This window comes from Protopterus annectens, chromosome 2.part1 (assembly GCF_019279795.1).
Source record: "Protopterus annectens isolate FY-2018-M chromosome 2.part1, PAN1.0, whole genome shotgun sequence".
NCBI lineage: Eukaryota > Metazoa > Chordata > Ceratodontiformes > Protopteridae > Protopterus > Protopterus annectens.
In genome coordinates, this window is record NC_056729.1 from 1,198,585,979 (window position 1) to 1,198,603,982 (window position 18,004).

At 39.5% G+C, this 18,004-nt stretch overlaps 1 protein-coding gene across 1 annotated transcript in view; it reads left to right on the forward strand.

Moving 5' to 3' along the window:
- The window catches only part of REV3L (REV3 like, DNA directed polymerase zeta catalytic subunit), a 2,860,434-nt gene that overhangs the window by 2,400,446 nt on the left and 441,984 nt on the right, over nucleotides 1–18,004 (forward strand). The window contains exon 26 of the mRNA XM_044062729.1: nucleotides 12,988–13,097. Coding sequence (XP_043918664.1) covers nucleotides 12,988–13,097 — 110 coding nt within the window. The remainder of the gene's footprint in view (nucleotides 1–12,987; nucleotides 13,098–18,004) is intronic.

Sequence of the window (18,004 nt, forward strand, 5' to 3'; positions counted from 1 at the left end):
AAGACACAGACTTTGATGATGGGGAGGGTCCCCTTGCTCACCCTCTGAGGTATCCTTTGGTGTTATCCTCGAAATCCTTTAAACAGAGAGATGACTGGCAGCCCTCTAACCCGACCTCTGAAGAGTCTGTGTTCCTGCAGGCCTATCGTGCCCGGCCCCCTACACCCTGGGTTACTCCACCTGCCAACGAAGTGGTCCAGCTCGTCGTGCAGCATGCGTGGAAGTCTCCTGACACCATGGAGGCCATTCCCCGGAGGCCAGATAAAATGTTTTCCCCTCCTGCTACTGACACCCATTGATCCATAGGTCTTCCTGTAGATGCTCTGGTAGTTGTGGCCGCAACCACGAAAGACCTGGCGGAAGAAGAAAGCCAGACTGTCCATCCGCCCAACAAAGAGTCACGGGCTCTGGACAGAATAGGGAAGCGTACTTTTGCATCAACGACCTTTGCAATCAAGTCCCTGAATTATGTGGCACACTTTACCCGGCTTCAAAGGGATTTAGCATCTGAGCTGTCTGAAACTTTGGCTGGTGCTGTGTCTGATGAGGTCCGTGACAAAGTGGCCTCTCAGCAGGTTACCTTTGAATCGATATCAAACTCCTCCATGCGCCCGATATCTCATGCATCAGAAGGAGCAGCTAGAGTGGCGAGTTCAGGCATTGTTTTGATGCAACACGCCTGGATGCGCTTATGTAATTTCACGGAACCCTTCAAGGCTTCCTTTCTCAAAGCACCCATCGAAGCCTCTTCATTGTTTGGACCCAAGGTTAAAAGCACACTGGCCCGATGCGAACAGGACGGTAAGACCCTTTCTGCTGTGGGTGTCCTTTATTCTTCCCCTCAACGTGCTTTCTCCAGAAACCAGAAGAGTGGGAAGATGTAGTACAAAACGTCTCAGGGTCCTTTCCGTGACACACAGGCTGAGTTTTCCCCTAGAGGCAGAGGGGGAAACTCACAGGGAAGATGCCCTTTTCAGGGCAGAGGGGGTCCGCGTAACCAGGGTTCCAGGGACTGTTTTCCTGGTCAATCCTACCAGCACTCCTGAAGAGCTGCCCAACTCCTTTCTTTAGGAGGTGGTTGGGGGTCGTTTCTCCTTGTACCCTTCTGCCTGGCTAACCGTCATCACCGACTCTTGGGTACAAATGATAATAAAACAGTAATAGCCAAAACCAACAATCCGACCAAAAAACTAAAATCACGGATAGACTGAAACGTTTAATGTAAAGCAAAACAAATAACGTAGTACGCAAATGATTCCAGTAAACGCTTTCGTTTGGCTTCTGCCAAACTTTTTCCAACTGATAAAATACATCGCTTCCTGTGGATTAAATAATCAACCAACTAACGTAATTAATGAATTAAAAATTTGGTAAAATTCAAATGTTTAAAGAAACAGCACCAGATTGTCATGTCAAAATACCCATTCGACCCTGATTCACATGTAAAAAAGCAGGTATAAAACAAATATAGAAAAATCAATCAAATATAAGTATCAAAAAAAAAAAAAAAACAACATAAAATCTTGAAAGAATGGAGACTGTAAACTTGTGTAATATATAAAATGTTTCTACGAGCATTATTAATAATTATAAAATTGTAAAATAATCGAGCATATATAAGTAATAACAATAAAATGTTAACTTTATGACATTGTGTATATTATCAAATAACGATGAAATTCACATTATGAAAAGGCAAACAATATATATGTATGTGGGAGAATAAATAAATGTAAATAAATATGTTGAATAAAAAGTACCTGTAATCTTTATCCGTATATAGGTGAGCATGTAGTATAATTATAATGGTAAATTATGTATGTATATATATATATATATATATATATATATATATATATATATATATATATATAGAGAGAGAGAGAGAGAGAGAGAGGATTCCCGCAAGTATATACGTAAACCAATTAAAAATATATATACATGTATAAAAACTGTAAAAATTACTATAAAAAATATATATTAATATATAAATGTATGAATATATAAATATATGAATAAATATAAATAATGTATAAATATAAGTAATTTGTATGTGTGTGTATATATATATATATATATATATATATCTGTAGTATAATATAATATGTAAATAAGTTCAATAAATATGTAATCCATCAAGGACAGTGAATAAAACATTTTATATAAAATAATTTTTTTAAATAATTTAAATAAATGTTAGAAAATAAGAAATTAGAATGAAAACCAAAATGCAAATAATATGTTCCTAATCATCTCTCTAATGATTTTAATTTTAGAACACTAGTTATAGAGGTAGTATTATTCATCCCAGGCCAATTGTTAGCATTAAGTCTCAGTTGCCATTCTAATTCAAGTTTCTCCAAGAAAGTTTGCCATGCACCCCCCCAACATCCATTTTTAGAACATCCAAAACAACGAATTTAAAAGACTGTGAAGGAAATGTATTAATATGTTTTGCCAAGGCATTCAATTCATTACCATCACGGATTGCTCTTATATGTTCACCAATACGTTCTTTAAGCTTCTTTCAGTTTTACCAATGTAAACATAAAGCACAATAAACAACTTTCTCTGTAGTGCAAGTGGCCTTATCCCTTAAACTAACTCTGTATTTATTAATTGTAATTTCATTTGTTTCAAAAACATAGGAACAATATTTGCATCTACCACATCTAACAGTTTTCCCCATTTTCTTATTTTGCTTCCGTTCAAAGCACTTTTTCAAATTAATACCCTTTTTATATACTATTAGATGGACAGCAGTCAAAAAATTGATGGAGTGATGGATCATTAGTAATAAACTTCCAATTTTTGTAGAGAATATCTATCAAATTACTATCAATATTGTAAGTAGTAATAAAACTTTTAGAAAAATTTTTAGTAAAATTATTAGTTCCTGAAACAGGCAAAACATGTGTCACATCTTGGTTAAAAGGTGAAACAGTACTCTCATTAAAATCGTTTCCAATATTTGTGCTGTCCAATGAATTTGAGTGAACATAATTGTTATAATGTAACAGTGGTTTGAAATGTGAATTTTCACGTTTAAATATAACTTCTGACATCACACTGTTGATCATCTTTTCGAGGTATCCCCTATTTTTAAACATACTGAATAAATTCAAACATTCTGTTATAAAATTATCCCATTTGCTCACCATTCTGGCAGTTCTTACAAATTGGCCTTTAAGAACAGCTCTTTTTTGAGCAAATGGATGACAACTGTCAAAATGTAAAAAGCTGTTACTATAAGTCTTTTTACGAAATATCTTAGATGTAAAAATTTGATTATTAACGTCTTTTTCTAACATTTTATCCAAATAAGCTATTGAATTATTATTGAATTTAATAGTAAATTTTAAGAAGGAAGTAGTTGAATTAATGTACGTTAGAAATTCATCTATTTTATCCTTACTCCCACTCCACAGTATAAATATATCATCCAAGAAATGTAAATATGTTTTACAGTAATTAAAAAATCCAGAATTAAAAACATATTTTTTCTCCCATATATACATAACAATATTAGCATAGAGGCCTCCACATGGAGACCCCATAGCTACCCCATCCTTTTGCAAATAAATATTATTGTTAAAAATTATAAAATTATTTTTTAAAATAATGTCCAGTAATTGGTCATATAAATTTATTTTGGTTTGAGCCAAGCCTTTTTCATTCAAATAAATATTAATCCATTCTATACCAATATCATGTGGAATTGCAGAATACAAATCCTTAACGTCAATTGTAATAAAAATATCATTCTCATTATATACCACAGATCCCATGGTAGACAAAAAATCCCATTAGTCTTTCAATAGATGTTTTTCTGAATAAATATATGTTTTTAAATTATTGTCAATAAATTTCGCTGTCGGGTTTGTAATAGACCCCTGTGCATCCACTATAGGTCTAAAAGGGGGTTTATTAACATCTTTATGAATTTTAGGGACTTCGAATATGGTCGGAGTCCTAGGATGACTAATATATTCATATAATTGAATTCATCAATATCTATGTCACCATCAATGAAGAGGTCATATAGGATGCCTTTGATTCGCATATATGACCCATTCATTTCATTAGTGGAACTAAATTGATATGTAGGACTTTTCAAAATAAATTCCATTTCATTAATGTAATCATGTGTATTAAATATAGTAATACCCCGTCCTTTATCTGGCTTTATAAATCTAATGTTATTCATGCTACTTAAATTAAATAAGATATGCTCGATTTTGGACAAATTATGAGTTCTATATCTGGTATTTCCCCCCTTAATTGCTCGAAAATCTAATTCACACATTTTCTCAAATATTTCAAGGGTGGGATGTAACAGAGGATTAAAAGAACTAGATATATAAAATGGTCTTGTCACTTGTTCTGTGTTATGAAATAAAAAACCTAAATTTAACTTCCTAACAAACATTTTCAAATCAATTAAGGAATGTGCAATGTCCATGTTTCTACTAGGAATGAAAGATTGACCACGAGACAGCACTTCACAAATATTACTATCAAAAACTAAATCAGAATAATTGTACACCACAAAATCTTTCTTATTATTATAATACAGTATGGGTCCATTTGTAGTCAAGTGTTCACCAACTAGCGACCCCTCCATTGACCCTTGTAATGGTTGTTCCTCCCTCTAGAAAAGGTGCCCCGACTGTAAGTTTGTTGTTGTGGACCCCAATTCCTTCTCTGGTTTTGCTGTTGGAAGTTTTGCTGGTGTTGCATTAGTCTTTCCGATCTTCGTAAAGGTGGAAAGGATTCTGTTACTAAAAAATCAGTGTCATCCTCGTATACATCATAGTCTCTATTGATGTCTAAATTTATATTATTATCATTAGAATTTTCAGTTGTAACCAGTTTTTGTCCCCATTGTTATGAAATGGGGGGTAAGCCGTACCTTGCCCATAAGCATTTAAATCCCGGTCAAGTTTTTTAAGTTTCCCATCTCTATTTACTTTCATTTTCTCATCCGTTGATTTGAAAATGCGAAGGTAGTCATAGTCATTATTATTAAAAGCAGAATCTTTCTTAACCAATGTATCAAGTTCATTAGCTTGCTTAGTCAATGCCTCTATTGTTTTTTTTATTGTCACAGATGACTAATTTCATGTAGTCATTTCCGAACTTGTCAAATAACTTAATTAATTCTATATGCAGAGAAGAATTTGCTATGAGACCAGTGGGGAATCTCCAAACACGTGGCCCTTTTGGGACAATGTTCTTATTTATACATTTCTGAAAGTAATTATTATCCATCTGTAATTTTTTCTTTTTAGTAAGACATAGTCCAAATCAGCCAGTTTATCACTAAATGATTTTAACGTACCTGAGGTACTATTAAATGTAGGTGAAAAACCTTTGCTGTTATTTATCCATGTTAAAAATTCATCGCTCGTACTGGCATTTAAAGCCGCTGAGGTAGAAGGTTGATCAATAGTTCCTGCATCTATTCGGCCCAAAGTGGAGGAACGTTTTCTGTTAGACTCATCCAAATCAATCCCATTAATATCCACCACTGGATTTGAGTGAAGAGTAAGGTTAGAATACTGAGACAAGTTGCGCTGCTCAATTCGATCCATGCGATCAGTTAATTTTTTAATGAATTGTGTTAAAGAGTTAAACATATTTTCAGAAGTGGTTTGTGGTGCTGTTACGGTCTCCGTCTCAGCCACATCCATGTCGAAGTAACCAAAACAATAAGAGCCAAAACCAACAATCCGACCAGAAAACTAAAATAACGGATAGACTGAAACGTTTAATGTAAAGCAAAACAAATAACGTAGTACACAAAAGATTCCAGTAAGCGCTTTCGTTTGGCTTCTGCCAAACTTTTTCCAGCTGATAAAATACATCACTTCCTGTGGATTAAATAAACAACCAACTAACGTAATTAATGAATTAAACATTTGGTAAAATTCAAATGCTTAAAGAAACAGCACCAGATTGTCATATCCTCTATATATATATATATATATATATATATATATATATATATATATATATATATACATAATTTACCATTATAATTAAGAAATGTAAAATCCAATAGCCACAGGACCCGGAGCTAATAGTGTAATGAAGTATCAGATTTTATTAATCCACAAAGATCAATACATAAACCAGCTAATTTTAGAGTGTGCAATATTGACCTCATTCTTCGATACTAGATCATATTGATCCACATCCTGCAGTATCTCATATAAGTGGGCTTCATAATCCGTTTCATACATTAGCACAACCCTCCCCCCCTCCCTTATCTGGCTTCATAACCCTGCAGTGTTCAGCCTTTAAAAGCTCCACCAGTTCTCTTTCTGCTGGATCCAAATTATTAAGTGAAACGTTTGCTTCTTTTCTTTTTATTCTCCTAATATCATTCTCAACCAGCTCACTAAATATATTGAAAACAGAGAATGGTATTAGGAGAATAAAAAGAAAAGAAGCAAACGTTTCACTTAATAATTTGGATCCAGCAGAAAGAGAACTGGTGGAGCTTTTAAAGGCTGAACACTGCAGGGTTATGAAGCCAGATAAGGGAGGGGGGGTTGTGCTAATGTATGAAACGGATTATAAAGCCCACTTATATGAGATACTGCAGGATGTGGATCAATATGATCTAGTATCGAAGAATGAGGTCAATATTGCACACACTAAAATTAGCTGGTTTATGTATTGATCTTTGTGGATTAATAAAATCTGATACTTCATTACACTATTAGCTCCGGGTCCTGTGGCTATTGGATTTTACATTTCTTGGTCTTGGTTGTGTGGACAGTTTGTTTGGGGTTTTCGTTTTATCCATGGCGGAAGGAACGGAGCAATCTAGTTGTTTAGGCACACCTAATGCCTTTAAGGACAATGGCGAGGATGGTCCTGTTACAAGGGCTGAGTTTAACCAGATAATGGCCCTTTTAACCCAGCTAACTAATTCTATCAACGAGCGGAACAGCGAAGCTGGGTCAGGGTTGCCTTGTAACCAGATGCAATTACCGGAAGTGTGCAGAAAGTGCGCCATCCCTTCCTCGGCAATGGCCGTGAGTGGTTTGAACGGGGAAATGGACAACGCGAGCCAAAGTAATGGTGCGATGAGAGGGTTAGGCAAGCAAGGAGGATTTCAAAGAGGTGGATTAAACAGTGGAGCGAATGAGTTTAATTTCGACAGCTAGGCTTGCTAACAATTTCACTTCCAGCAAGGTACTGTAAACACTAGCACTAATGAAAGTGTTGAAAGGAATTTCAACACTTTCAGAGACAAACTGTATGCTCTTAAAAGCAACCAACTTGAAATAGACTATTTAAAAGAGTGTGCATCGGTCAAGCGCATCCCAAAAGGATTGCAATTTTACAAATTTCCAAACAATGTTCAGCCTAGGACAGTGTTGTATGACCAACTTTGTGGAATATTTGATAGAGCTGGACTTGAAATGTTGGACTTAATGATTTTGGAATATGAGAGTAAAGCTGAAACGTTATTAGGTGAATTAAATGTGTTGAACAATGGTGTATTGAATGACAAGGGGTTTGCTGAGGTTAAGAGAGATTATGAAAATGTTTTTTCGGAGGTGGATCAGTTCTGTAATAAGATTTTATTTCGTAAAATAAAAAAATTGGAAAGGGATCTCATTGAATATAGGGAAGGGAAAGCCTACCCGACTGTGATTAGGGGTATGCGTGGGGAGACTGCTATTAGTAGAGGAGATGATAACAACAGCAGTAGTTTCAATTTTGTGAATAACACAGCTGACCCCCCCCAGGAGAAGTGAAAGGTTAGCGGAAAGAGGCAGGAAGAACTCAGTGCAGGATTTTCAACAGCCCCCCAAAAGGGGGGGGGGGAGGAGTTGAGACCACAGCAACAGATGTGGAGCAGTTTCCACAACCAAACTTAGAAGATGGTACAATGGATGGTATCACCTGAACTGAACCCTAACAAGCAGATGATATATAGACAAGGGAATTGTACCATTTTCAATTTAACAGAACTGACCCCTACTCAGGAATATTTTAACTTGTTTTCTAAAGGTTTTCAGTTCATTCCATTTCAAGCAATTAATGTAGTGGAGACGATTATAGACTTAAAAATGTTTGTCAGACAACTAAACTTTAAAACATTTTTAAAAGTAACCCAGAGGGTGAACGAAACTTGACGAGATTGAGCACTTTTAACCCCCCCTACACACCCTGCTTTAAATATATTTAGTGAGCTGGTTGAGAATGATATTAGGAGAATAAAAAGAAAAGAAGCAAATATTTCATTTAATAATTTGGATCCAGCAGAAAGAGAACTGGTAGAGCTTTTAAAGGATGAACACTGCAGTGTTATTAAGCCAGATTAGGGAGGGGGGGTTGTGCTAATGTATGAAACGGATTATGAAGCCCACTTATATGAGATACTGCAGGATGTGGATCAATATGATCTAGTATCGAAGAATGAGGTCAGTATTGCACACTCTAAAATTAGCTGGTTTATGTATTGATCTTTGTGGATTAATGATACTTCATTACACTATTAGCACCGGGTCTTGTGGCTATTGGATTTTACATTTCTTGGTCTTGGTTGTGTGGACAGTTTGTTTGGGGTTACCATTATAATTATACTACATGCTCACCTATATACGGATAAAGATTACAGGTACTTTTTTATTCAACATATTTATTTACATTTATTTATTCTCCCACATACATATATATTGTTCGCCTTTTCATAATGTGAATTTCATCGTTATTTGATAATATACACAATGTCATAAAGTTAACATTTTATTTTTATTACTTATATATGCTAGATTATTTTACAATTTTATAATTATTAATGTTGCTCGTATATATTACACAAGTTTACAGTCTCCATTCTTTCAAGATTTTATGTTGTTTTTGTTTTTCTTTGATACTTATATTTGATTGATTTTTCTATATTTGTTTTATACCTGCTTTTTTATGTGTGAATCAGGGTCGAATGGGTATTTTGACATGACAATCTGGTGCTGTTTCTTTAAACATTTGAATTTTACCACATTTTTAATTCATTAATTACGTTAGTTGGTTGTTTATTTAATCCACAGGAAGTGATGTATTTTATCAGTTGGAAAAAGTTTGGCAGAAGCCAAACGAAAGCGCTTACTGGAATCTTTTGTGTACTACGTTATTTGTTTTGCTTTACATTAAACGTTTCAGTCTATCCGTGATTTTAGTTTTCACAAAGGATAATAACCAGAGGTTACCATATTCCCTTCGATCTTTGTCCTGCCCCCCCCCCAACAAACTTACCCGACGTTCCACCCAGTCAAAGGGAAGAAGCAGCTCTAGAGATAGCAAAGCTGCTAAGAAAAAGAGTCATCCAAAAAATCCCTCCAGACCAGATAGGATCCGGATTCTACTCAAGACTATTTTTGATGCCAAAGAAAACCGGGGACTAGAGACCAATTTTGGATCTCAGTGTATTGAACAAGTTTCTAAGAGTACAAAAATTCCAGATGGTCAGAATACAGTCTATCCTTCTGCTTTTGGAAAAAGATGATTGGATGTGCTCGATAGAGCTTCAAGATGCATACTGCCACATAAGTGGACAGACCATCAAGAAGATTCCTTCGCTTCCGTGCTGGAGCCAGTCACTACCGGTTCAGAGTACTGCCCTTTGGACTCTCTACAGCCCCCAGAGTGTTCACAAAGTGCATGGCAGTCGTCACATCTCACTTACGACTACAAGGATTCCAGGTGTTTCCATACCTAGACGACTGGCTTAACTCCGCCCCCCCCCCCCCCCCCCACCAGACATCTATTGGAAGAAGCCCTGGCATACTCTCTCCTTGCTGCAGAAAGGCTAGGCATAACTATAAACTGGCAAAAATCCAATCTCACCCCATCTCAGTCCACAGATTTCATAAGGGTCATATTGGATACAAAAAATTGCAGAGCATCCATTCCAGAGCACAGAATTCTAAGGATAAAGCAACAACTGATCCCCATCCTTTCAAGGGAGAAATCTACAGCTCACTCTGTCCTACAGTTGTTGGGTTCTATGGCAGCCTCCATCACCATTGTCCCCCTGGCCAAGTTTCACATGAGGCTTCTACAAAGGGTACTGCTCACCCAATGGTATCCTTTTCAGCATCCTCTTTCAGCCAAGATTCGAGTAACTCAAAGGTGCAAACATGATTTATATTGGTGGATGACCCATAACCCATCACAAAGGTCTCGCCCCTTCTCCCCCCAGCAGCCCAGTTTACAGTGACCACAGATGCCTCCCTTATGGGTGGGGGGGCTATGTCAGTGTCAGACAGTCCAAGGCACTTGGTCTGAATTGGAGGCCCAACTGCATATAAATGTTCTAGAGCTGAGGGCGGTGCTTCTTGCGATGCAAGGATTCCATTCCCTGCTGCTGTCTGGGACTATTGCGATACAATCAGACAACATGGCAGTGGTCTGGTACATCAACAAACAGGGCGGATCCAAATCTTACCTCCTTTGTCGAGCGACCATGAGGATATGGTAATGGGCGATGGCTACCAACCATTTTCTTCTAGCAAAGCACATTCCCAGGAGTTCCAACGTGTTAGCAGACACAGCAGGTGCATTCTACAACCTCACGAGTGATCCCTGAATCCCTTGATAGCGGCGGCGATCTCTTTGCATCCCCGACCAACTACAAATGCAACAAATACTTCTCCCTGATTCCCCCTCTGGGACAGTCACCCAGGACACTCTAGTCTGTGATTGGCCCTCGGGTCTTCTTTATGCATTTCCACCTCTGCCCCTCATTCCTTAGTTTCTGAAGAAAGCCCGTCTGTTGAAGAGCAAGGTGATCCTCATAGCACCATATTGGCCTTGTCAGATTTGGTTCCCCTTCCTTTGGCCTCACCTCCTAGATCAACCATGGATTCTCCATCAAACCCCGGGGTTGATCTCCCATCCGCAGAATCTTATTCATCCCAACTTGGACAGCCTGAAGCTCACAGCTTGGCTCCTCCAATTCCCTTGATTGCCATGCTGAATGATCTTTCTTTACCAGTGCAGGCCATCCTTATTGCATCTCATAAGTCTTCCTCTAGAATTACTTATTTAAGCAAGTGGAAAAGATTTACCTGTTGGCTGAAAGAAAAGCAAGTAGATCCTTTTTCAGCACCAGTGTCGATAGTACTAGAGTATCTAGCCGATCTATTTTAATCTGGTCTGTCGGCCTCTACCATTAGAGTTCATTTGGCTGCAATATCTAATTTCCATGAGGGTGTCCAAGACTCCGCTCTTATGTCTCACAAATTCTGCAAGACCTTCATAAAAGGCGTGAATCATCTGAAGCCCCCTTTTAGAGAACCTATTCAACCATGGGACCTGTCATTAGTTCTTCAAGCTCTGACAATGCCACCTTTCGAATCAGCTTCTTCATGTGACCTCATATATTTGTCATGGAAAACCTTGTTTTTGGTCGCCATTACTTCTGCCAGATGTATCTCTGAGCTTCAAGCCTTATGCATCAAGAGTCCATACTTGATTTTTCACAGAGATAGAGTGTCTTTGAGAACTAATCCTTCCTTTCTGCCAAAAGTGATTTCTGAAATGTCCATTTAATTGCCATTTTTCTTCCCCAATCATTCAAACAAAGGAGAGTATTGTCTACATATCCTAAATATTCACAGGCAAATTCGCTTCTACTTGAATAGGACTAAGGCCTCTCGTAAATCAGACCAGTTATTTTTGCCCTATTCTGGACCTAGATTAGCATGTGCTGTTGCTAAGGTCACTTTGGCTAGATGATTGAAAGACCTTGTGACCTTCGTTTATACACAACGTAATATTCCATTGCTGACTACCATCAAGGCTCATTCAACAAGGTCAGTGGCAACTTCTGCTGCCTTCCATGCCAGTACTTCTTTACATGACATCTGTGCAGCTGCAACTTGTGCTATGCCTCATACCTTCATCAGTCATTACAAATTGGATTTGGCCTCCAGGGGAAGAGCATCTTTTGGTTCTATGGCGCTCAGGAATGTCCTTCCATGAGAGCCTCCCAGGAATAGAGGTAGCTGGGGACTCTGTCCCATACGTAAGGAATGAACGAGGATTAACAATATCAGATAAAGAAGTTATGTCTTACCATAACGTTCCATCTTTATTGTTGATCCTCGTTCAGTCATTATGACCCTCCCTCCTTCCCCCTCCTGTGGCTTCTAATGGATCTCACCATCCTGTTCTTTTAGGTCATTTGACCAGAGGTAGTCTCTACCTTCTTTTGACTTGAAAACTCAATCTGAGGTAATAGGGAGAGGGGATTTCTGGGTAAGAGTTTTAGCTTGAGTTTGTAGCTGACGCAAGCTTGGAAGATGGCCGGCTCTGTCCCGAGGTCGGAACCGATACCCATGCGTAATGACTGAACGAGGATCAACAATACAGATGGAACGTTATGGTAAGACATAACTTATTTTTCAGTATCTGAATGTTGTACAGTTTTGTTGATTTAGTGGCTTTTTCTCACAGTTGCAGTCTTAACACTGGAAGAGCAATAGTAAACCTGTTGTTCGTGGCACAGCCATGTTTGATGTCCCCTAGATAAAAACACTTGAGTAACAGTCGCCAGAGGGAGCTGCTGTGGTTTTGTCATGAAGATGTGCAGTTTTCAGAAAACACTATCTTAGATAATTGCAGATTAGACGTTGTGTTTCTTGTAAAGCTGGTCTGAAAGGGTACTCCTTGCAGAATGTGTGTCATGAGGTTTTCATTTCATTTATGACTAGCTGACCGGTAACAGATTCTGTCACAGGTGATGAGGCAGGGCAAGTGTTTTTGTGCAGAATGCATTTATACTGGTTAACTTGTATTTTTTTTTTGTAATTTACAAGTGTTTGTCTGAGTGTTGTATAAAGAGAGGATAACAGAGTATTATTAGTGCCGAGTTTTGAACAGCATTGCTGGTTTCATCAAGTCATGTGTGATTAATCATTTCCAAAGTGCACTACTAATTCTCCTTTATTTTATGTTACTTAGGTCGGTGATAGCGTTGTTCATAAGGCCCGGGAAACACTGGAGCGAGCAATCAAGCTGGTAAATGACACCAAGAAGTGGGGAGCCCATGTTGTGTATGGAGATACTGACAGGTAAAATGACAGCAGAAGCCAAATGTTTTTATTTCTGAACATTGAGTAATGTGAAGTATATTGCTCCTCACAGCAGGTGTAAATCTAATAATGTTTGTTCCTGCTCTCTCACTTCAGCTAATTTTTTCATCTTTCCTTATTGAGGATGCACGTTTCTCATGCTAACACATGCTGTGACGTAATGCATCTGCATGCAAGAGTGTCCTTAACCACCTACACCAACTAGGCCTTTTCTGATGCTTGCATAATATCCTGATCCTGATGTTTATCATGGAAAGTCACTATAGTTAGTGCATAAAAAAGGAAAAGCCATCAGATTTTTCATGTTGCCATTAGATTGTCGTAGACTGTGTGAATCACTACCACTGTTTCAGCCCAGTCAGGCATGTCTCGCATCTCATAAGATGGAAACATTTGAGAGCATACAGTGCAGGAATTGGCCAGAGCATTTTTGTAATGTAAGGCTGTTGCCAGAGCACCATGAAAGGTAAAGAATGTGGAAGCAGACCCATCTGTCATTAAGTCAATATCTGAGGCACCCTCCCTGATCTTTTCAGTCTCCCAACTACCCCTCAGCTAATGAGGGGGTCAGGCTTGCATACCTCCTCCACCTCAGTAGACCAAAAAGGGCCTATGAGGTTCAGCACTGGTGTTTGCCTTGGAAGTATGTCTCTTGGGGTGTCAGTACCTTCCTTTACCTTGTCCAGCGCCCTGAGCTCACCAGTGAATGTCCTGCGCTTGGGAGTGGTCTGTTGAGTTCCCTGGCCAATGTTCATGGTTCCATTTTGGACTGAGGTATCTTTTCCTCAGAGATCTGAGTCCATCCAGACTTTGTGGCTTAGGGTGTTGATAGTGCCGAAAGATCTTCAGCATTATTTTTCACAGGTTAAGCTGTCAGTGTCAGACAGATGTCATTCCATGTCACTGTTGCAGTATTCTTCACCTAAGGGTTCTCCTGCCAAGGATAGCCCAACATCCAGCCAGTATAACAAATCCTTCAGTTCTTGTAGGCACCATACCTCACATATATGCTCCTCATGCATAACATAGGGCATATAGGTAACTTACGGACAATAGAGACTTAGATCTACTTTTCTCCAGCCTGAATGTCATTATCGAACGTCGGTCTGAATGCCCTTCTTCTGTGCTTGTTACCAAGCAGTGTTTTCAGATAAATGCCCTGATAGAGTTTCCTCTTTCTTTTTTTATATTTTCATAGATTTAGCACAATATTATAGGTTCCTATATTAGTACTAGGCTAACTGCCCTTATGGGACATTTTAAGCCTTGCCAGTTACCCCATGTGAGAATCAAACCCTGGACCTTGTGCCTATAAGGTAAAAAGCTTAACCACTGTGCCACCTGTAGTCATTCTTATTGTTGTTGTGTTCATGTCATCCAGAAATGGAAGTGTTAATGCGGGAGGCAAATTCCCCATAAAGATCTTCATGGTCAGTGTCTTTTTGTTTGGGTTTTTCCTACAATCATGTGCAGTGTTCTGTCTGCCAGACGTTGGTGCCTAAGACCCTCTTTAGTCACCTCTCCACTCCTCTCTGTCCATATACCTGGAAAACCAGTGTCTTAAGTTGTTAGCTTTGGGTGCTATGACAGAATCCTTCTGCCCAGAGGGCCAGCCATCTGCCAAAAAGGTGGCCCAAAAAAGTCAGATCTGGTCTAGCTGGTGTTCAGCCTTCCCTGGACTTCTTTCTCGAGGCTTGTGAAAGCATGAATGACTGTCTGGTGATTGCATTGAATTCCTGTGTTGTGAGTGACCCTGTAGGAGGCCAGCATGGGATCAGACTTCTCACACATTCTCAGAGCCTTTATAGATGTCTCTGTGCCTGATGTTGAGGCGGGACCTCAGCTGATTATATCCAAAGGAGATTCCTCAAATTTTATTAAGAGAGGAAATTCTGACAACCATTATTGAATCACATCAAGCGTCTGACCGTCCAAGGGTATTTCAGGCAGATGTCCAGCAGAAAAAGAAACAAAAGACAAACCATATTTAACCTGTTGTGAATGATCCCCAGTGTGAATAGCAAGATTTCACTGAGGGTCTGTTTAATACTTTGGGCTTGAAGCCACCACATGGGCTCTCTGTTCCTGCTCCTCCTTGGTCTTCTACTCTACTCAAGAAGCATAGAGAATTAGATTTCTCGGATGAGGAACTGGATTCAGGGGAAGAATCCCAGATCCTTTCCCCTTTGGACTACACTTCAGAGGAGGAGGATTCCTTAAGTCCAGACTCCCCTTTGGGGGATACCATTGCCCATATGATGGACTATTTTTAAGTGGGATTGTTCTCAACTCTGATGTTCAAAAAAGGTACGAGTTCCTACAGATTAAGTCTCCAAAACTATCTGATGTGCCTCCTATTCTGGCTGCTGGTTTGGATATTTTTTCAGCAGCTTCTGTAGCACCCGACTCTCAGCCTCCTGCACCTGAACTGATAGGTTCTATAAAGTGCTTGAGGAGTGCAAATTTCTTTGTAAGTGCCCTTCTGTAGTGTCACACGCTTCTGGCAAACCATCCAAGTTGTTGCCCTCCACTTAGCTGTTGAATTTTGATAAGGATTGTAGGACCACAGAAAGGCTGGTCAAGAAAGTTTACACTGCTGCCACATTGTCTTTTAGGGTCATTAACTACAAGACTCATATGATCAGCCATGTTTTGGCTGTCCTTTCTCAGGTTTTTATAGTGGTTTCTGACCTTCCTAGAACACTTCAGCCCTTTCCCTGCTGAGCTCCATTTTACAAATTGCCTGCCATTCAGTCAAATACAGCTATGATGCAACTGATGCCACTTCCAGGGCTTTTCTACCCTTGGTTCCATTATGAGGCATCATTCTTGGCTTCACCTTCTTGCCTCATGACGTTAATGCCAAACGTTTGGATGTACTTTTGGATAACAAGTCCTTTTGGATCTGCTGCTGCTGACTTTTCAAGTTTCCCCAGGGCAGGGGCAAAGTCTTGCAGTAACAGAAACATATTTTTGTTTTTCCCATTCCTAAATTTCAGAGGAACCATCTCTCAAAGTCTGCTTTGTTCATAGGCAATCTCACCCTCCTCAGAAGGGCAAGAAGGGTTTTAGGTGTGTGCCTCCTGCTAAGTCTACTCAGACTCCTGCCTCCCAGAAACCTTCTTTTCAAGACAAACCTGATTCTATTTGATAGTTTTAATTCTCCCTTTCCTGGGCCAGGTTCTCTTGTCATCTTTCCCTGTCTATTCTAAATTGGCTTTGGATCACTTTGGACTCTTGAGTCCTGTCCATTATCCTTCAGGGATATTTCATGGTTTGGAAGTCCCTTCCTTCCTTTTCAGACATTCCTTAACCTCCTTGGGAACAGCTCTCACATTTCACAGAGTTTCTTCACTATCTGTTGGCTTATGGCATCATTCAAGCCATGCCACCCACCCAGGTAGGGAAGGGATTTTATTCCAGAATGTTTTTGGTTCCAGGAAAAAGACTGTACATGGAGACCAATTCTGGATCTTTCCCTGCTGAATATTTTTCTCAAGGTTATCAGGATTCTGGGGTTCATGGCTTCCACCATTCCCATGCTTCCTCTCACCAGGCTCCATATGAGGAAGTTTCAGTGGTATCTGAGATTGATGCGCCTTAAGCATTGCCACCACCCCTTGGATTTCTTGGTACCTTTTCTTCCTCGACTCCAGCTTGAGCTTCACTGTTGGATTTATCAACTTTATCTCAACCTGGGGCTTTCTTTTCAGGCTCCAGTTCCCACTCAGGAGCTCTTTACAAATGTCTCTGATGGGGTGCCTCCTGTGGCTCCCTAAAGGTTTAGGGTCTTTGGCCTCTTCATCAGTGGTCAGACCACATCTCTGGCTCTTCAAGCCTTTTATTCCCTCTTTCATGCTGGGATGCTCAGTTTTCTAAGACAATACGTCAGTGATGTGATATGTCAACAAGCAGAGGATGCAAGGTCCTAACTTGTTTGTAGACTATCTCTACAAGTCTGGGATCTAGCTGTCCAGTATCAAGTGACTCTTCAGGCAGTTTACATTCCCTCAAAGCACAGTCTAGTGGCAGAACAGAAAACCAAGTAGTAGGTCCAACACACAAGCCCATGAATGGATGCTTCACAGAGATGTGCTCCTGGACATTGTCTCTTTGGTATTCCTCAGGTAGATCTTTTGCCTGTGAACCGACAACTTCCTCTATTCTGTTCCAGAGTCCTAAGTCCTTTGCCTTGGAAAGTGGACAACCCTGTCTTTTCTTTGTAAGGGGATGTTTCTGTACGTCCCCTCTTTACCGAGAGTTTTGCTCAAGATCAGGGAGGACTCTAACAAAATCTTGGCCTGGACAGCATTGGTTCCCCCTTCTTTTTTACTTGAGCAGGGGCAATCACCACAAGTTACCTCCACAGGATGGATCTCTCACACAAAACAAGGGGTCTCTTGTCAATTCTCACTTGCCCACTCTTCAGTTAACACTGTGATTGATGAGGTTTTGATCTCTTTTAGACACCACTTTTCTGAGGACATGCTTTGGGTTCTGCAGGAGGCCAGGAAACCCACGACAGGAAATCATACATGTCCAAATGAAAGAGATTTTCTGTCTGGTGCTTCTCTTGCTGTCAGGATACTCTCTCAGTGGAAATTCCTTTGGTTCTCTCTTATTTGTATGAGCTGCGCCATGCTGGGCTGGCATATTGATCGCTGAAAGCTCACCTGTCAGCAGTTTCTGCTGGTCTTTAAATCCTCCTATGGTCTCCAGGTTTGAGGTCAAGCAATTCCTAAAATGCATTCTTTATATCAGGCCTTCCAGGACATCTGTTCCTCCTTCTTGGGGCCTCAATATTGCACTTGAGAAATTCACCAGGCTCCTTTTGAATTTGCTTCCATGCAACATTGTGCTGGAAGACCGTTCTTTTTTTAGCTCTT